Below are 20487 nucleotides of genomic sequence, written 5' to 3'. Positions count from 1 at the left end.
TGTGCAGTGTTGTCTGTGCCCTTCTGGGTGCAGTTATTTATTGATGATTGCCCTGTGCTCTCTCTGTGCAGTGTTGTCTGTGCCCTTCTTGGTGCAGTTGTTCATTTCTGGTTGCCCTGTGCTCTCTGTGCAGTGTTGTCTGTGCCCCTCTTGTCTGTGCCCCTCTGGATGCAGTTGTTTATTGATGCTTGCCCTATGCTTTCTCTCTGCAGTGTTGTCTGTGCCCCTCTCGGTGCAGTTGTTTATTGGTTTTTGTGCAGTTTTCTCTGTGCAGTTTTGTCTGTGCCCCTCTGGGTGCAGTTGTTTGTTGATGCTTGCCCTGTGCTCTCTGTGCAGTGTTGTCTCTGCCCCTCTAGGTGCAGTTGTTCGTTGATGCTTGCCCTGTGCTTTCTCTCTCTACAGTGTTGCCTGTGCCTTCTGGGTGCAGTTGTTCGTTGATGCTTTGCCCTGTGCTCTCTGTGCAGTGTTGGCTGTGCGTCTCTGGGTGCAGTTGTTTATTGATGATTGCCCTGTGCTCTCTGTGCAGTGTCGTCTGTGCCCCTCTGGGTGCAGTTGTTCATTGATGCTTTGCCCTGTGCTCTCTGTGCAGTGTTGACTGTGCCCCTCTTGTCTGTTCTCCTCTGGGTGCAGTTGTTCGTTGATGCTTGCCCTGTGCTTTCTCTCTGCAGTGTTGTCTGTGCCCCCCTCGGTGCAGTTGTTTGTTGGGTTTTGCGCAGTTTTCTCTGCGCAGTGTTGTCTGTGCCCCTCTGGGTGCAGTTGTTTGTTGGTGCTTGCCCTATGCTCTCTGTGCAGTGTTGTCTGTGCCCCTCTGGGTGCAGTTGTTTGTTGATGTTTGCCCTGTGCTCTCTGTGCAGTGTTGTCTGTGCCCCTCTGGGTGCAGTTGTGTATTGATGCTTGTCCCCTGCCCTCTGTGCAGTGTTGCCTGTGCCCCTCTGGGTGTAGTTGTTCTTTGATGGTTGCCCTGTGCTCTCTGTGCAGTGTTGTCTGTGCCCCTCTGGGTGCAGTTGTTCGTTGATGGTTGCCCTGTGCTCTATGTGCAGTGTTGTCTGTGCCTCTCTGGTTGCAGTTATTTGGTGGTGTTTTCCCTGTGCTCTCTGTGCAGTGTTGTCTGTGACCCTCTGGGTGCAGTTGTTCGTTGATGGTTGCCCTGTGCTCTATGTGCAGTGTTGTCTGTGCCTCTCTGGCTGCAGTCGTTTGGTGGTGTTTGCCCTGTAATCTCTCTGTGCAGTGTTGTCTGTGCCTCTCTGGTTGCAGTTGTTTGGTGGTGTTTGCCCTGTAATCTCTCTGTGCAGTGTTGTCTGTGCCCCTCTGGTTGCAGTTATTTGGTGTTGTTTGCCCTGTGCTCTCTGTGCAGTGTTGTCTGTGCCCCTCTGGGTGCAGTTGTTCGTTGATGGGTGCCCTGTGCTCTATGTGCAGTGTTGTCCGTGCCTCTCTGGTTGCAGTTGTTTGGTGGTGTTTGCCCTGTGATCTCCCCGTGCAGTGTTGTCTGTGCCCCTCTGGGTGAAGTTTTTTGTTGATGCTTGCCCTGTGCTCTCTGTGCAGTGTTGTCTGTGCCCCTCTGGGTGCAGTTGTGTATTGATGCTTGTCCCCTGCCCTCTCTGCAGTGTTGCCTGTGCCCCGCTGGGTGTAGTTGTTCTTTGATGGTTGCCCGGTGCTCTCTGTGCAGTGTTGTCTGTGCCCCTCTGAGCCTCTGGGTGCAGTTGTTTGTTGATTTTTGTCCTGTGCTCTCTGTGCAGTGTTGGCTGTGCCCCTCTGGGTGCAGTTGTTTTTTGTTGCTTGCCCTGTGGTCTCTGTGCAGTGTTGTCTGTGCCCCTCTGGGTGCAGTTGTTCGTTGATGGTTGTCCTGTACTCTATGTGAAGTGTTGTATGTGCCTCTCTGGTTGCAGTCGTTTGGTGGTGTTTGCGCTGTGATATCTCTGTGCAGTGTTGTCTGTGCCCCTCTTGTCTGTGCCCTTCTGGGTGCCGTTGTTCATTGCGGGTTGCCCTGTGCTCTCTCTGCAGTGTTGTCTGTGCCCCTCTTGTCTGTGCCTCTCTGAGTGCAGTTGTTCGTTTGCGTTTGCCCTGTGCCTTCTTTGTGCAGTGTTGTCTGTGCCCTTCTGGGTGCAGTTATTTATTGATGATTGCCCTGTGCTCTCTCTGTGCAGTGTTGTCTGTGCCCCTCTTGGTGCAGTTGTTCATTGCTGGTTGCCCTGTGCTCTCTGTGCAGTGTTGTCTGTGCCCCTCTTGTCTGTGCCCCTCTGGATGCAGTTGTTTATTTGTGTTTGCCCTGTGCTCTCTCTGTGCAGTGTTGTCTGTGCCCTTCTGGGTGCAGTTGTTTATTGATGATTGCTCTGTGCTCTCTCTGCATTGTTGTCTGTGCCCCTCTTGTCTGTGCCCCTCTGGGTGCAGTTGTTTCTTGATGCTTGCCCTGTGCTTTCTCTCTGCAGTGTTGTCTGTGCCCCTCTCGGTGCAGTTGTTTGTTGGTTTTTGTGCAGTTTTCTCTGTGCCCCTCTGGGTGCAGTTGTTTGTTGATGCTTGCCCTGTGCTCTCTGTGCAGTGTTGTCTGTGCCCCTCTGGTAGCAGTTGTTTGGTGGTGTTTGCCCTGTGATCTCTCTGTGCAGTGTTGCCTGTGCCCCTCTGGTTGCAGTTGTTTGTTGGTGTTTGCCCTGTGATCTCTCTGTGCAGTGTTGCCTGTGCCCCTCTGGTTGCAGTTGTTTGTTGGTGTTTGCCCTGTAATCTCTCTGTGCAGTGTTGCCTGTGCCCCTCTGGTTGCAGTTGTTTGTTGGTGTTTGCCCTGTGATCTCTCTGTGCAGTGTTGCCTGTGTCCCTCTGGTTGCAGTTGTTTGTTGGTGTTTGCCCTGTGATCTCTCTGTGCAGTGCTGTCTGTGCCCATCTGAGTGCTGTTGTTCGTTGATGCTTGTCATGTGGTCTCTGTGCAGTGTTGTCCATGCCCCTCTTGTCTGTGCCCCTCTGGGTGCAGTTGTTTGTTGGTGTTTGCCCTGTGCTCTCTCTGCAGTGTTGTCCATGCCCCTCTTGTCTGTGCCCCTCTGGGTGCAGTTGTTTGTTGGTGTTTGCCCTGTGCTCTCTATGCAATTGTCTGTGCCCCTCTTGTCTGTGCCTCTCTGATTGCAGGTGTTCGTTGGTGTTTGCCCTGTGCTCTTTATGCAGTTGTCTGTGCCCCTCTTGTCTGTGCCTCTCTGAGTGCAGGTGTTCGTTGGTGTTTGCCCTGTGCTCTCTATGCAGTTGTCTGTGCCCCTCTTGTCTGTGCCTCTCTGAGTGCAGGTGTTCGTTGGTGTTTGCCCTGTGCTCTCTCTGTGCAGTGTTGTCTGTGCCCTTCTGGGTGCAGTTGTTTATTGATGATTGCCCTGTGCTCTCTGTGCTCTCTCTGTGCAGTGTTGTCTGTGCCCCTCTGGGTGCAGGTGTTTGTTGATGCTTTGCCCTGTGCTCTCTGTGCAGTGTTGTCTGTGCCCCTCTTGTCTGTTCCCCTCTGGGTGCAGTTGTTCGTTGATGATTGCCCTGCGCTTTCTCTCTGCAGTGTTGTCTGTGCCCCTCTAGGTGCAGTTGTTTGTTGGTTTTTGTGCAGTTTTCTCTGTGCAGTTTTGTCTGTGCCCCTCTGGGTGCAGATTTCTGTTGATGCTTGCCCTGTGCTCTCTGTGCAGTGTTGTCTGTGCCCCTCTGGGGGCAGTTGTTTGTTGATGCTTGCCCTGTGCTCTCTGTGCAGTGCTGTCTGTGCCCCTCTGGGTGCAGTTGTGTATTGATGCTTGTCCCCTGCCCTCTGTGCAGTGTTGCCTGTGCCCCGCTGGGTGTAGTTGATCTTTGATGGTTGCCCTGTGCTCTCTGTGCAGTGTTGTCTGTGCCCCTCTGTGTACAGTTTTTCGTTGATGGTTGCCCTGTGCTCTCTGTGCAGTGTTGTCTGTGCCTCTCTGGTTGCAGTTGTTTGGTGGTGTTTGCCCTGTAATCTCTCTGTGCAGTGTTGTCTGTGCCTCTCTGGTTGAAGTGGTTTGGTGGTGTTTGCCCTGTGATCTCCCCGTGCAGTGTTGTCTGTGCCCCTCTGGGTGCAGTTGTTTGTTGGTGTTTGCCCTGTGATCTCTCTGTGCAGTGTTGTCTGTGCCCCTCTGGGTGCAGTTGTTTGTTGATGCTTGCCCTGTGCTCTCTGTGCAGTGTTTTCTGTGCCCCTCTTGGTATAGTTGTTCGTTGGTGGTTGCCCTTTGCTCTATGTGCAGTGTTGCCTGTGCCCCTCTTGTCTGTGACCCTCTGGGTGCAGTTGCTCTTTGATGGTTGCCCTGTGATCTCTCTGTGCAGTGTTGTCTGTGCCCGTCTGAGTGCTGTTATTTGTTGATGCTTGCCCTGTGCTCTCTGGGCAGTGTTGTCTGTGCCTCTCTGGTTGCAGCTGTTTGGTGGTGTTTGCCCTGTGATCTCTCTGTGCAGTGTTGTCTGTGCCTCTCTGGTTGCAGTCGTTTGGTGGTGTTTGCCCTGTGATCTCTCTGTGCAGTGTTGTTCATGCCCCTCTTGTCTGTGCTTCTCTGGGTGCAGTTGTTCGTTGGTGTTTGCCCTGTGCTCTCTCTGCAGTGTTGTCTGTGCCCCTCTTGTCTGTGCCCCTCTGGGTGCAGTTGTTCGTTGCTGTTTGCCCTGTGCTCTCTGTGCTCTCTCTGTGCAGTGTTGTCTGTGCCTCTCTGGTTGCAGTTGTTTGGTGGTGCTTGCCCTGTGATCTCCCCGTGCAGTGTTGTCTGTGCCCTTCTGGGTGCAGTTGTTTATTGATGATTGCCCTGTGCTCTCTGTGCAGTGTTGTCTGTGCCCCTCTGGGTGCAGTTCATTGCTGGTTGCCCTGTGCTCTCTGTGCAGTGCTGTCTGTGCCCCCCTGGGTGCAGTTGTGTATTGATGCTTTGCCCTGTGTTCTCTGTGCAGTGTTGTCTGTGCCCCTCTGGGTGCAGTTCTTTGTTGATGCTTTGCCCTGTTCTGTCAGTGCAGTGTTTGGATAAATCACATGCCCTATTCTGGTTTAGTGTTTGGTGCACGGCTGACTCTGTCGTGTGTGGTTTGTTTTGTGCCCCCCAGGGTGCCCTGTTTCAGTGAATTCTTTGCCCTGCCCCTCCCCATGTGCTGGCAGCTTCTCCCAGATCCTGGTATTGTGCCGCTTTCGCTGATGTGGCTTCCCTGGGTGGCTCTCTGCGCCCTGCCACAGGCCCCCGGGGCCCCTCGCTCCTTTGTGCGCGCCGGGCTCAGAAGTGCTGAGCTCTCTCTTTCACTAATAGTTGCTGTCTCACCGGCCTGTGCCCTGGCCTCTCTTCCCTCTGTCCTGAAGTGCTGAGCGCAGTGGCCCTGGAGGGGGCTGTCTCTCCTGGGCCCCCGCCTGTCCCTTTCACGAGGCCCTCACTATATAAAGGCCCGGCCAACTGGTCCTGTGATCTTCGCTGCATGAGTACCTCTCTCTCCAGACCCCTGAAGCGCTCCCGGGCAACTCCACTAAGGTAAGAGGGGGCAGCAGCTCAGCCGAGGGGTGACCCTAGGCCAGAGGATGGACCAAGGTGGGGGTTTACTCTCAAAAGCCCTCTGATTAGCTGAAACCTCCCTTGCGTCTCGGTCAGTGCTTGGCACTCCTGTTGCAGACTCCTCCAGCCATACGACTCATCAGCCCAGCGCCTAGAGAGGATATTAGCAGTGATATGTGCTATGTAAATGGCATCACGTGACACCATGGGACTGGCACATATATGGGAAATCAGATGACAAGACAGAAATGCGCCTAGAGGTTAGGAAGGGGTTAGGCGACGGGATGTCTGACCCAGAACATGGGGCTCAGGGGACTGGCAGTGCCAGATATAGGGCATAAGAGGGCGCAGGAGACTCATGAGTGCCCAGGAGATTCGCACAGTCATTATTTGTGACACAGGGACACAGAGCCTTTCACCTCTAGCACTGGGTGGTACAGGGACACAGAGCCTTTCACCTCTAGCACTGGGTGGTACAGGGACACAGAGCCTTTCACCTCCAGCACACAGTGCTGCAGGGATGGTACAGGGACACAGAGCCTTTCACCTCCAGCACACGGTGCTGCAGGGATACAGAGCCTTTCACAGGTAGTACTAGTTGGTACAGGGAAACAGAGCCTTTCATCTATAGAACTGGGTGATACAGGGATACAGTATTTGACCTGTAGCCCTGGGTGGTACAGTGATACAGAACCTTTCACCTCTAGCACTGGGTGGTACAGGATACAGAGCCTTTCACCTCTATCAATGTATTGTGCTGAAATACTGAGCCTTTCACCTCCAGCACTGGGTGGTACAGGGATACAGAGCCTTTCACCGGTAGCACTGGGTGGTACAGGGATTCAGAGCCTTTCCCCTTTGGCACTGGGTGGTACAGGGATACAGAGCCTTTCACCTCTATCAATGTATTGTGCTGAAGTACAGAGCCTTTCATCTCTAGCACTGGGTGGTACAGGGATTCAGAGCCTTTCACCTTTAGCACTGGGTGCTACAGGGATACAGAGCCTTTCACCTCTAGCACTGGGTGGTACAGGGACACAGACCCTTTCATCTCTAGCACTGGGTGGTACAGGGATTCAGAGCCTTTCACCTTTAGCACTGGGTGGTACAGGGATACAGAGCCTTTCACCTCTAGCACTGGGTGGTACAGGGACACAGAGCCTTTCATCTCTAGCATCGGATGGTAAAGGGACACAGAGCATTTTATCTCTAGCATTGGGTGGTACAGGGACACAAAGCTTTTCATCTCCAGCATTGGATGGTACATCGGTAAAGAACCTTTAACCTCCAGCACAGGGTGATACAGGAATACAGAGCCTTTCACCTATAGCACTGGGTGATACAGTGATACAGAACCTTTTCCTTCTAGTTTGGGTGGTACGTGGATAAAGACTTTTAACCTCCAGCACTGTGTGACACAGGGATACAGAGCCTTTCATCTGTATCTCTGGGTGATACAAGGATACAGAGCCTTTCATCTGTAGCACTGGGTGATACAGGGATACAGTATCTTACCTGTAGCCCTGGGTAGTACAGTGATACAGAACCTTTCACCTCTAGCCCTGGGTGGTACAGTGATACAGAACCTTTCACCTCTGGCACTGGGTGGTACAGGGATACAGCGCCTTTCATCTCTAGCATTGGATGGTACAGGGACACAGAGCCTTTCACCTCCAGCACTGTATGATACAGTGATACAGAACCTTTCACCTCTAGCTCTGGAAAATACAAATTATTTCTCCTGTAGCACTGGATGGTACAGGAATACAGAGCCCTCCTGCTCCAACACTGGATGGACTGTGTGGTGAGGAAATATAGAGCCTTTCACCGCTAGCACTGTGTGGTGAGGGAACACAGAACCTTTCACCTCTAGGACTGTGTGGTGAGGGAATACAGAGCCTTTCACGAGGGAATACAGAACCTTTCACCTCTAGGACTGTGTGGTGAGGGAATACAATGCCTTTCACCTCTAACACTTGTTTGGTGAGAGAATGCAACGCCTTTCACCTCTAACACTGGGTGATGAGGGAATATCCCCTATAGAGCAGGGGAAATCATGGTATTCACAGAAAGGGACTGACCTATCACCTTTAAGAGCAGGTGACTCAGATCCCCAGCACCACAGCCCTAGGGGGCTTCCTTCCACTTGCATGCCCTGAGTGAAGGGTAGCGTTTACTGTCCAGGATGTGTGTCTCGTCTGCTCTCAGTGAGTCTGAAAGGAGTGTGTGTTTCCTCTGCCAGTTTGTGGGAGCTTCATCTGATGTCAGTCTGAGTGGGGTGTGTGTTTCCTCTCTCGGTACAATGATGTGTGTTTTACTGTGTGGTTATTGGCTAAAAGGACATCTACTGGTCACATTGTGTAACTGCACCACGCTATTTACCACAATGGCATGTATTGGTCCGATGACATAACTGCACCATTCGATTAGCTGCAGGGGCATCTATAGGTCATGTGGTGCAACTGCACCCAGGGGCATCTATAGGTGACGTGGTGTAACGGCACCTAGCTATTGGCTACAGGGACATCTATTGGTCACATGGTGTCACTGCATGCTAATAGCCGCAGGGGCATCTATAGGTCACATGGTGTAACTACACCTTGTTATTGGCTACAGGGACATCTATTGGTCACCTGGTGGAACTGACAGGGACAACTATTGGTCACATAGTTTAACTGCACCATGCTTTTGGCTACAGGGACATCTATTGGTCACATAGTGTAACTGCACCATGCCTTTGGCTACAGGGACATCTACTGGTCACATGGTATAACTGCACCATGCTGTGTGCCACATGGACATCTATTGGTCACATTGTATAATTACACCATGCTTTTGGCTACAGGGCCATCTATTGGTCACACGGTGTTACTACACCATGCTGTTAGCTCCAGGGACATCTATTGGTTACATGATGTGTGTTTCCTGTCTCAGTTTAATGACATGTTTTATACCTTTTGCCAGTTTGAATAGGGTGTTTCCTCTCTCCATGTAAAGCTGTGCACTTTACCATGCCATTGTTCTGAATGGTATGTGTTTTATCTGCTGTCAAGCAGCTTGAATGGAATTTGTGTTTTGCTTCGCTATTGGCTTGAACATGGAGTGTATTTTATCTGCTTTCAGTTCAATTGTGTGTTTTTCATTTGATGTCTGTCTGAATGGAGTGTGTGTTCCTTCTCTTGGTTTAATGCTGCATGCCATTATCCTGAGGGGTGTGTATCTCCGGACTCAGTTTAGGGACATGTCTTAGATCAGCTGCCTGAAGGAATGTGGTGTCTTTACTCTCTCAGGATAACAGTGGGTATTTCTCTGTCGTTATTTACAATGGTGTTTTCCCTGCATCAGTGTAATTACATGTTTTGTCTCTGCTGGCTGTGGGGATAAGGTGTGTATTTTACTGTGCCATCATTGGAATGGTGTGTGTTTATCTACTGTCGAGCAGCTTGGATGTGGTTTGCGTTTTACTCTGCTATGGGTGTGAATGGGTTGTGCAAGGTATCTGCTGTCAGTCTGAATGTGCTGTGTGTTTCTTTTTTGCTTTAGGAGTGTGTGATTTGCTGGACTAAGTATATTGTTTTGCTTTGTTGATAGAGATGAGGCCTGAGTCTGAATAGAATATTTTATGAATGAACTGGTGCCTGTTAGTGTGACAGGGTGTATTGCTCAGTGACAGCCACAGTACCCCCTCTCTGCACATCACATTCCCTTCTTGTCCATCTTCGCCACTACAGTTCTTACCTGTGAGATTCCATCTCCATCCTGTAGAACCTGTTCCCAGCTGACGTCACAACATTCTCCCAATATGGCTGCCATTATCCATCAGGCAGTGAAAAAGGGAGGAAGTATTACCTCACATCCTGTCAATTTTCAAGCTGCATAAAAAAGGTTGAAATAATCAATCCCACCCCCTGGAGGGAGGGTGGGAATACAGGACTGGTATCGGGGAAGACTTGGACTCGGAGTAATGAAGATTACCGGAAAGTAACCTGGCATTCCAGCCATTGCTGCTCTCTGAACTAGAACCATGGGTCGTACAGATGGGGGGCAGAGGCAGAGTGGGCAAAGAATCAAGGTGGGGTGGCACAGGGTGGGTTGAAATTAGGGTGGTTGGAGGAAAGGTGGGCTGGCACGAATATTCCGTTGGGAGGAAGTGAGAGCTGAGGCAGGTGGCCTCGACGGTAGGATGGGCTGAGGCAAGGCAGGCTATGAGTCAGGGTGGACAGAGGCAGGATGGGCTGGAAGGCAGAGTGGGTGGAGCCAGGGTGGGCTCTTGTCTTTGAGGAGTGATGGGGTGTGAGCTGAGGGGTGCATGAGGGAGGGGCAGCCTCTCCAAGGCAGCAGGGTGGGCTGAGGCATGGTGGGTTGAGGCAGGGTGGTTTGGGAGGCAGAAGGGGCAGACATAAGCTGAGCTGGGGGAGGGTGGACTGAGGCAGGTGCACTGGGAGATAGAGTTTGTGAAGGCAGGGTGGGCTGGGAGGCAGGGTGAGCAGCTGCAAGATGGGTGGAGGCAGGGTGGGCTGTGGTAGGGTAGACTGGAAGGTAGGGTGGGCTGTGGCATGGTAGACTGGGAGGCAGGATGGGCTGAGGGAGCATGGGAAGAGGCAGTGTAGACTGGGAGGCAGGGTGGGCTGGGATGCAGGGTGGGCTGGGAAGCAGGATGGACGAATGCAGGGTGGGCTAGGAGGCAGGTGGGCTGAGGCAGGGTGGGCTAGAAAGCAGGGAGGGCTAGGAGGCAGGGAGGGCTAGGAGGCAGGGTGGGCTGAGGCACGGTGGGCTAGGAAGCAGGGTGGGCTGGGAGTCAGTGTGGGCTGAGGCAATGTAGGCTAAAAGCAGGGTGGGCTGAGGCAGGGTGGACTGAGTCAGGGTTGGCTAGAAAGCAGGGAGGGCTGAGGCAGGGTGGGCTAGAAAGCAGGGTGGGCTGAGGCAGGGTGGGCTAGGAAGCAGGATGGACTGACGCAGGGTGGCCTGGGAAGCGGTAAGGGTGGAGGCAGGGTGGGCTGGGATGCAGGGTGGGCAGGGCGGCAGGTTGGGCTGGGACTAAGGGTGGCCAGATGATGGGTGAGTTAATAGCAGGATGGACTGAGGAAGGTGGGCTATGGAGTAAAAGGCGGGAGCATGGGTGCCCATGGCTCCAAGTGGTTCTACGCTGGGTGGGCTCTGTCACACTGGGGAGAGGTGTAAAATATCAAAGTGGGACCAAGGCCATACTCTAGGCACAGAGTTAACCAATACAAGGACTAGGGAGACAGGTCAGGGGTTACAGTTTCTAGCAGAGACTAGAGAGTGCTTTAACTGTGATGCTCCTGCTCTCTACCCTTCTTTAAATGTGAAGGGACATATTGGCACTTCACAGCAGGGGGTAATACTTCTCAGTTGCAAGCAGCATCTAGACTGTGCCGAGTACCTGCACCTCTCTGCCTCCATTCCCAGCACTGCTGGCAGACACCTCAGTGTATCCTGAATGTTATGCACTCAAACCTGTGCAAGATAGCTCAGTCGCTTCATCTACCTGCTGCAGAGCTTTTTTGTGCATCCTTAAAAAAGCATGTCCAGTCCCTGTAGCTAGCTCAGTGGCTTAATGCACCAGCAGCAGTGCAAAGTTTGCAGCCCACAAACCATCTGTTCTAAACCTAAGGGGTGATAATACACTTGCTGCAGGTCTCTGGAAGCCACATTCTTGAACTCCGCCACGTTAGCTCAGTGGGTTGCGAGACTGCCACAGAGGTCCATATATCTCTTCTAGATCAAACTTCCAGATGCTAGTAAGGAAGCTTAGAGGGTTAACGCGCAAGCTGCAGGGATGTCTATTTGGTCTTTACTCTAAATGTACTCATTTGAGATTGTGACAATTGAGCCTTTCATCCTATCGACGTCGATAACCCGAAGACTATGTAGTAACACATCATTCAAACGCCAAGTGTTTATGTTGTACACCCCAGCACCTTTAGGGGAGTAATGACCCTGTGTTCCTCTGCTTTTCACAGACAGTCCAAGATGCTGCGAACAAGGACCTCTCAGCCGGACCTGTCCGTGGGCTTCGCCCCCTTCTGGAAGGTACGAAACGGGGGTGTTGTGAAAAATGCAGGGGTACTGCAGACTGCCCAGGGCGGTCAGAATAGTTCTCAATAAATGAACGGAATCTGTTAGTAGAGAGGCCACTGGTGGAATGGGCATTGGGGCTGGCCTCTCTCAGCCTTAAATGGGCAAAGTAGTCTGATGCACCAGCTGCGGAGGTGAATCCTCAGCATTTAGGGTCCATGTTCCAACCCCAGAAAAATAGTTCAGCGGCTTAATGCATCGACTTCAGAGATCCGAGCCCTGGTTTCCGGTACTACAACTCCCAGGAAGCACCGGGCTGTTAAATGAATGGTCCAGACTGGATCTTAATTTTGTTGGTTCCATGGCACCAGATGATAAACTAATTTCTAAAAACTAATGGGCATATTTACACGAAACTGGTGCAGCAGTGCTGATGCAACAGTTTTCTTGTGTCGCCCCCGCCCCACCTAATGACATCATGTGTGTGTCTTATTTACAATACGGCTCACCATGGCTCACGTTAGGCCAATAGTGTCAACATTTTTTATGCTATTGTGGTGCTTTGCTCCACTAGCGTCAAAACTGTTGACGCTAGCGCAGCAAAGTGCAAGGAGGCTCCTTGATTAAAATGGGTGCGTCACTTTAACGCCTGTTTTGAGTAGGCGTTAAAAATCACGCCAAAAATGGTGCAGTAAAATCGACAAGATTTTACTGCTCCATTTTGCTGGCCTCCTCACGCCGGAACACCCTCCTTGTGTACCTTATGCCTGATGCAGGGATAATGTGATGCAAGGGATCACAAAGAGGTGCAATGCATGCATTGCGCCACTTTGCAAATACGGTGCAGTGAAAATTGCCTCCTTGAGCCACTTTAGTGTAAAAAAATGTGACGCTAGTGTGGCCCAAGGAGATGCTAAGGCCTTTTAAATCTGGCCCTATGTATTTCTGTTCCTGCAAAAATCTTTCAGCTAAAGTGCAGGTGTGACTTCCAGCTGTATTTCCCGAAATTCAGATTTTCCTGGAAGTTCTTCTGAAGTTTAAAGCACAGCGCACCACATCTCCCCCACTTCATTTCCACAAGAATACGCCACAGTAACACAGCTGCAGAGTGAGGGTGAGAAGAAAATATCAACGTGGCCTCGAAGGGTAATGGAGAGTGAGAAAAAATATTAAAATGGCACAGAAAAAGTGAGTTAGAGACAAATGGAGTGAGGCAGAGTAAAGAAAAGAAATGGAAAGACAAATAATGAGGGAAAGACAAAGAAGCACAAAGAAAAGAGGGAACAAAAGAACATGAGAAATATGGAAAAAATGTAAAAGAAGGAAAAGGAAGGAAAGAAAAGAAAATAGGAATAATAAAAGGCAGGAAGAACGAAATAATAAAAATGGAAGGCGAGGAAGAAGGAAAGCAGAAAAATATATTAAAATAAAGAAGAAATGTGAGATGAAAGGGTGGGCGCCTGGAGGAAAAAAGAGGAAAAAGAATTAAGAAATGGAAGGAATAAAAAAAGAAAAAGATGTGAAGGAACCACGAGCACGATAAGAATAAAGGGATATCAAGAATATTAGAAAGCTGGAAAAGGTCAGATGGAACGAGAGAAGAACAGACAAGGAAAGAAAGATGGAAAGAAAGAAGGGAAGAAGAATAATAGGGAAGCAAAACAATGGAATGGTTGAATGAGAGAGTTAAGCCAGTACTGCTAAATATGTAGGAGCTTATTTACAAGCCTGGTGCGCCAACTCTGCATCACTTTTAATGTTGGTCAGGCGTCGCACATCACCGGACCAGATCTACAAGGTCACGTAAAGCCGCCATGCGTGGATTTTAATGGCTTGTAGATATGGACTGAGGCAACGCAGCACAGCCCTGCGACAGGGAGGCGCGTCATGACCTTTACGGTAAGTGTTCACATGTAAGACCTGTGGCATGTGACACATTGCCATATTTACTAAATTTTGTAACCCTGGGAATACGTCAAAAGCCTACGCCACCGCAGGGGAGGTTTAAGGGAGGCGGAACGAGGAGAAATACCTCTATTTCTCCTTGTTTTTCCTTTTTCTATTGGTGTTGCATTCTGCAGCACACATAGAAAGAGGAAAACACCTCTGGTGGTTGTTTTTGTGCAGGAAGGTTTTTCTGCACAAAAACAACTTAGACACCCTTTCACCATGTTGCAAGGGTGCTTGCGTTGGCGCATAGCAGCCTACTGTGCGCCAGCGCAGGGGAAAGGACAGGAATGCTGCGTCTCTCATGGATACGGCGCATTCATGTCCTTTTCTTTTAATGCAGGACAGTGCAGCTAGAATCCCTGCAGTGCCGCCCTGCGTCAAAACATTGTAAATATGCCCCCTGTAGTTTTTGGCCAAATTCCTTTAAAATCTTTCTGTAATATTTACAATTGTCAACCATTTTCTGCAAATATTCCCCAGCGGTACAATGCCCATGGCACTTCACAGCAAGGGGAGGGATCACTCCCTTTACTTGCAGTGGTAGATGGTAATTTTAGGTGGGAGGGGGGCGGGAAGCGCATTCACACTCATTCATTCACACACGCATGCACACCCATTCACAACACTCATCAACATGCACACACACACACCAAACATTCATTTAAAAAAAAAAAACACACTCTTACCTTCAGCTCAGCTTTGGAGGTCCCAAGAGGGTTGGGACTGCTGCCTTTCCTCATTGGCTGATCTTAGGTCCTTAGGTCAGCCAATGAGGGAAGGCAGCAGTGCCAATTTCGTCACAGAGTGGGATGGGGTCAGTGAGACTGCTGACCCCACCCCACTATGTGACGAAGTGTCACTGATTGACACTCGCCCTGGGCGCTTCAGGGCTTAAACCTGAAGCGCCCACGTCGGAGTCAATGGGTGACGCTTCCCCTCATCATCGAGGGGGAGGGCCTCGATGCACCTTTGCTGAGCCAAGGAGGTCACACCCATAGGAGCTGTGACCTCTTCAGTCCAGCAAAGTTCAGCTCAGGCAGCCAGGAGTCAGTGCAAATCGCGCATGTCTCGTCGGTCAGGCTGACCTTTGCTCAGCCTGACAGACACGCTTCTTGAGGAGCAAAAGGTGGGGGGCGTGGTCCCTCAGCCCTAAAGGATGGACCGCAGCTGTTTCCTCATACGTTTGGGTCAAAGTGGGGGATTTTATTTTCCTGGCTTCTCCCTTGATCCGAGCACATCCCGTCAACCTTTAAACTTCTCCCTCCCTCTCTCTCTCTCTTCAGATCCTGGTCTGGGAGCAGGAAGACTTCCAGGGAAACTGCCAGGAGTTCACCTCTGAGTGCCACAACATCCAGGAGCGTGGATTCACAAACGTGCGCTCTCTGCGCGTGGAGAGTGGAGCGTGAGTGTGCACTCCACCTACCGGGGAGGGCTGGGGACACCGCAGGACTAGCTCGAAAACAGGGTTCAAATATATTTACTTTTGTCCCAAGGACAATATAACTTTCACCTTAGTTTTCTGATACAGGGCAAATTTCCTTTTGACCAGACAAAGGTTCACACCATACCAACATACTCACTCTGATATGTTTCTCCAAGTGAAATATTTTGAGAAAAAAGAGGGATATTATATAAAAAGGTAATAGTGGGCATTCGAGAAAATAATTAAAGTGGATGTTTAGTTAAAAATAAATGAAACTGTTTTTGCTAAAAATTGACGTTCGCAGGACGTTAATATATAAAACGTATTTTGCTTAAAAAATGGAACGGGCAGTCAAAGATAATTAACATAATTTATCACAAACTCGCTTCTAATTGAAACGTGCTAATAATTTCGGTTAGCAAACAGCATACAGTATTTAAAATAATGTTGGGGCAATGAATTATTTTTACCACACGTAATACAACACTGAAGAAAAAATGACTTCTACTTAAAATTTTAAAGCAATGCGCACATTGTAGAAATCTGACGAGGGATTTTCTACCATACTGCTGCATTTTAAAGAAAAAAATCAGGCTGGTCTTATAAGATTATTATTTATCTAGGAAAAAAATGGGAAGGAAATTTCCAAGAAAAAAACTGTGCCTGGAATGAAACTTTAAGACATGGTGAAAAAAAGGAGATATTCTGCGGCAGCATCAGAAAAATTGTCTCCACTGAGTGATTTCACTGCTGAAAACAGGCACTGAGGGAACCCAAGAGCATACGCATTTTAACCAAGACAGAGTGACACTCATTTTATCATTCAAGTCCACAAGGCATATTTATGGAAAATGACACACAACTGTGCTAGCGCAGTTGTGCTTCAAAAACTTTAGCTTGAGCTAACACCATTCCCTAGCGCCATGCCTGCACCATAATTTTAAAAAGACGCGCAATGGCGATAAGGAATGGTTAGTGTAAAAAAAAGACGCTAGCCTGTGAGGGATGATGTTAGTGAAAATGGCGCTAGTAGGCCAAAAATTACGCTGATTAGCAACAAAAGAATTGCCGCTAGTCAGCCTAGCTTCATTTTTGGTCACACAAGCGGCCAAAAAATGAGGCCTGTCCAGTTATAGACAGGAGACATTAGCACAACCCCATTGTCCACCATCGAGGACCAGTGTCCCCAGAACAACCCCAACAGAACCAGTGCCAGCCAGGGGACCCCATGTACGAGGCCCCCAGTGGCACACATCAGACAGGCACATATACTTACCTGGGATGGGCTCCCTCCAGTTGAAGTGTCCCTGTGCTGAGGTGTGGGTGGTGGTGATGCTAGGTGTTGAGGTGGGCATCTATGTGCCCAATGTGGTGACACCATGGTGGGCTCCATGGTGTTTCCCAAAGAAATGGGCCTCACATCACTTTAACGCCTGGTAACTATTGGGTGATGCACGACTGTACTGAAGTGCAATACATGTCCCCATCCTCTTTAATGCATTTTTTTTTTAGGGTTTTCACAGCAGGGTTTACCTTTTAGCGCTGCACTAGGACTAACTGTGTTTTCCTGAACACTTCAGTAAGTGGGAGAGTTTCATGAATTACTTTCTGTCACCATATAAAATGGAACCGTTTAGGGGCAGATTTAAAAGAAAGTGGCTTATCGGTCCTGATGCGCCACTTTTCTTTTGCCCCCCTACCCCCACCTAACAACACCATGGCACTCGTTATGCCTAACACGGGCTTAATGTGGCACACGGGGTCACAAAGTGGCAAAATGCAGTCATTGCACCACTTTGTAAATCCGGCTGATGAATGTGAGCCCCCATACGTTGTCCTCTCCCGCCACCAAGTGGCTAAAAAGGGTACTAAGGGGATCTCTTCATTTGGGCGCAGCCACAGACAGGACTTCCTAGAAAACCATGCCCTGTCAACATATTCTGGTGTGAATACCTGATCTGAAAGTCAGATTCAGACAACACTGCAGTCCAGAAGTGTAAAATAAATTGTGGATACAATATCGTGCTTTCACTTCTTGGTTTCGTGTTAGCTCTCTCGCCTTTCCTCGACATTGTGCAAGCAGGGTGATATTCCCACAATGTAGCCGCTGGAGTCCTTTTAATTCCGGCGTAATGATCTTGGTAGCTCTACCCTACTGTTAACAATTTTTGAAAATATACATAAAGTGGAGTCTGGCTGCACCATGAGGGTTACACCTATCGCATCGTATTACAGGCACTCTGGTGTACCACCCCGCCTCCCCTAGAGTGCTTTAAGTGTAGGTGGGGCTATTTATATCATATCATAGATTTATTGTGTACAGAAAACAAATGTGATTAGTTTTGTGTTTTTAGTACATCAGAATTTCTGTATATTGTTGTAGTAGGGGATCGAAATACAAGTCAGGACTATTGGCTTGGAAAATGCTGGTTCTTCTTACGTGTGGGGGGGGATTTCTCTGTTCTGGTGGGGCCAAGGGGGGTCAGGTGAAGAGGGCTGTCTGCAGGGGAGAGGGAAGGCTCTGTTTGGTGGTTCGTTTGCACCTTATTTTTCAAGGGATAAAGAAGTTATAACCCTGAAGTGATGACATTTTTTAGCTCTAAAAAATCCCTCTTGAATTCAATTCCTGTTTGCTAGAATTTAGAATATGCAGTTATTACGAAATAGGTTGATATTGCATTATGCTAAAAGATACACACATATATAGCGCCAAAATACACACGACAACCTAGCAGTTTGCGTGTGGGTTTTTTTGGGGTGTAGATCTCATAGAGGGAAACAATTACTAAATGATTTTATGGTGTTCTGACTTTTGAGTGCACATTACCCTAACTTTGTTTTTTTTCATTTCTGCATTTCTTGCCCCGTTTCTCTTACATGACATCAATTACTTACTCAATTCGTGTTTGTCCCAAACACGTGTGCCTTCTCGTTCGTTTTCATCCTTCGCCCTCTCTCCCTTGCTCTCTCCATCCCTCCCTGCTTTCTTTTCTCCTATACACGTCCTGTTCTCTCCTCCTTCCTTCTACACTCTTCTGCTTTCCTCTCTGTCATTTCCTACACCTCTTCTTCCTCTCTGTCTGCTCCTCATTCCTGTGCCTTCTGCTCCTGTCTGACCTCTGATATCCCTCCCTCTCCCTCTCATCCCTCACTCTCCCCTCCCCACAGATGGGTGGGCTATGAGCACCACGGGTTCGAGGGGCAGCAGTTTGTCCTGGAGCGGGGCAGGTACCCTCGATGGGACAGCTGGAGCGGAAGTAACGCCTACCACGTGGAGCGCCTCATGTCCTTCCGGCCTGTCTTCTCTGCGGTAAGTACCCCGGGGCCTCCGCCCTCCTGACTTCGGTGCGCTTTGTAGATTTCACCCCGTTCGCATGTATGTATCATGGACGTCATTTACCCCTGGCTTGCCCCCTGCTGCCCCTGGCACTGCAGCATTTTGCAGCACATATAGAAAGAGGAAAACGCCTCTTGTGAAGGTGTCCCTTCCTGCACAAAAACAATCATCCCCGCAATATAGACACCCTCGCACCAAGGAGCAAGGGTGCCTGCGTTAGCGCATGGGAGCCCATTGTGCATCAGCGCAGGGGAAAAGGACAGGAGTGCACCGCATCTCGTAGATACGGCGCATTCCTGCCCCTTTCTTTGGATGCATGGCAGCGCAGCGAGAAGGCTTGCGGTGCTACCCTGAGTGAAAAGATTGTAAATATGCCCCACAGTTTGTAACCATCAGGGAACTGTGAGCCATAGAACATTATGTTACATCCCTGAGACACACTTATGTTCCACAGCTACCATTGGCCTCCCTTAAACTGGCAGCTCCCTGCTCACACACACATATGAGAGCCAGATGTGAGTCTTGCACTCCAGCAGTTTAATGAGATGACTGTGGGTCAAAGAGATGGGCCTCCAAAGTAGGCTTGTTCAAAGAGATGGGCCTCCAAAGTAGGCTTGTTCTAAGAGATGGGCCTCCAAAGTAGGCTTGTTCTGTGATTAATTCAAGCATTCTACCCTAAGACGTCGGTCTTAAAATAAAAGGCACTTGATGTGGGTGCCTGGGAGATGGGTTTCGGGAAGGCCCAGAGCACTCTTCTCCAATGCTTATGCTCTCTCTCGTTGTCAAAGTGCTGGTTGCTGGGGGGGCTGGGCTGGGTTTCAAAAAGAGCACCCTTCTCCAAGGTTCATGCTATATTCTCTGTCAAGGCGCTTGCTGTGTTTGTTGGTTGTGGGGGCATGGCAGTGGCTGGGGTAGGTTTCAGAAAAGGCCCAGAGTACCCATCTCCAATATTCATGTCCTCTCCTGCCGTCAAGGCGCTGGTAGTGGGCGTGGGGGGCAGGGGCTGGTGTGGGTTCAAGAAGAGACCCTGGAGCACCCTTCTCCAGTGTTCATGCCCTCTCCCCTTGTGCCCCTCCCAGAGCCACCGAAGCTCCCACATCACCATCTACGAGCATGAGAACTTCCTGGGCCGCTGCGTGGATTTTCAGGATGACTACCCCTCCTTGCGGGCCATGGGCTGGTGCAACAACGAGGTTGGATCCATGCGGGTTCAGAGTGGCGCGTGAGTACTGGGGCATCAACGCTATAGAGCATGGGGGTGGAGGGCAGTGGGTAAGGGGGTATTGGCAGATTCAGGTTTTTCACAGTGGTGAGTTCTTTGTGGCTCTTCCACTATACATCCATGGGAAACGCTTTGCAAAGAAAGTGACTGAAGTCCAACAACACAATAAGTAGCACTATTGGGGTTAAACAGGAAGTGATGTCACTGGTGTTACTTCAGAAGTAGCAGAAATTAAATTGCTGCTAAGCAAAAGGAAGCAACATCACCAGTGTGAAACAGGAAGTGACCCCAATGGTGTGAAACACAGAGACAAATTACCATAACTAGAACTCATCACTATTGTAAAAGAGGAAGTGATATCAGTGCAGTGAAATAGAAAGTGCTACCACTCATGTGGAAGAATTTAGCTTCACTGTAGTCAAGCAGGAAGTGGCATTACTTCTGTTGATAGAGTCTCTCCCATGCACTGGGTGTGTCACAATGCGTTGTCTCACACGTGTTGTTTGCTTCCCATGCAGGTGGGTGTGCTATCAGTTCCCCGGCTACCGCGGGTACCAGTACATCATGGAGTGTGACCGGCACAGTGGGCAGTACCAGCGCTGGAAAAACTGGGGGTCCCATGCCCAGAGCCCCCAAATCCAGTCCATCCGCAGGATTCAGCAGTAACTTGTGCAATACAGTCCAACATCTGCCAACAAACACCACCAGTCCTAAGCACTGACCTCAACCCTCTGTGGCTAAATTATTTGCAGTAATAAATTTGTTTTGTGAACAATGAAACAGTGTGTGGATTATTTTCTGAGAAAGCCATGGAGGGTGCTGGCACTGCCAGAATAATAAACCAAATATATGAAGGGTTCTTACCAGATCCTTTTACCTTGTGATGTAACACACAGTTCACCGATTTTTACCTCAAGACTTGTGAGGTAAGAGCTTCACGTAGCATACATTGTCTATGATCAGTACTGCTAAGCACACTTTGCTTTTTATTACTTAGGATGTATCTCATGTGTCTGTCCTGACAAAGACCCAACCCCAATTAAAACCA

The 20487-nt window shown here is 49.6% G+C and overlaps 1 protein-coding gene across 1 annotated transcript; it reads left to right on the top strand.

Moving 5' to 3' along the window:
- Window positions 1-5336: 5336 nt before the first annotated feature.
- LOC138293666 (beta-crystallin A1-like) lies at window positions 5337-20219 on the top strand. The gene is made up of 6 exons (XM_069232968.1): window positions 5337-5447; window positions 11453-11522; window positions 14741-14859; window positions 18049-18190; window positions 19297-19439; window positions 19958-20219. The coding sequence occupies exons 1-6, from the start codon at window positions 5395-5397 to the stop codon at window positions 20103-20105; spliced, it is 675 nt and encodes a 224-aa protein (XP_069089069.1). The 5' UTR covers window positions 5337-5394; the 3' UTR covers window positions 20106-20219.
- Window positions 20220-20487: the final 268 nt, after the last annotated feature.

This window comes from Pleurodeles waltl, chromosome 4_2 (assembly GCF_031143425.1).
Source record: "Pleurodeles waltl isolate 20211129_DDA chromosome 4_2, aPleWal1.hap1.20221129, whole genome shotgun sequence".
NCBI classification, from domain to species: Eukaryota; Metazoa; Chordata; class Amphibia; order Caudata; family Salamandridae; genus Pleurodeles; species Pleurodeles waltl.
Note: the sequence above shows the minus strand (reverse complement) of the source record. Positions and strands in the feature narration are given on the sequence as shown.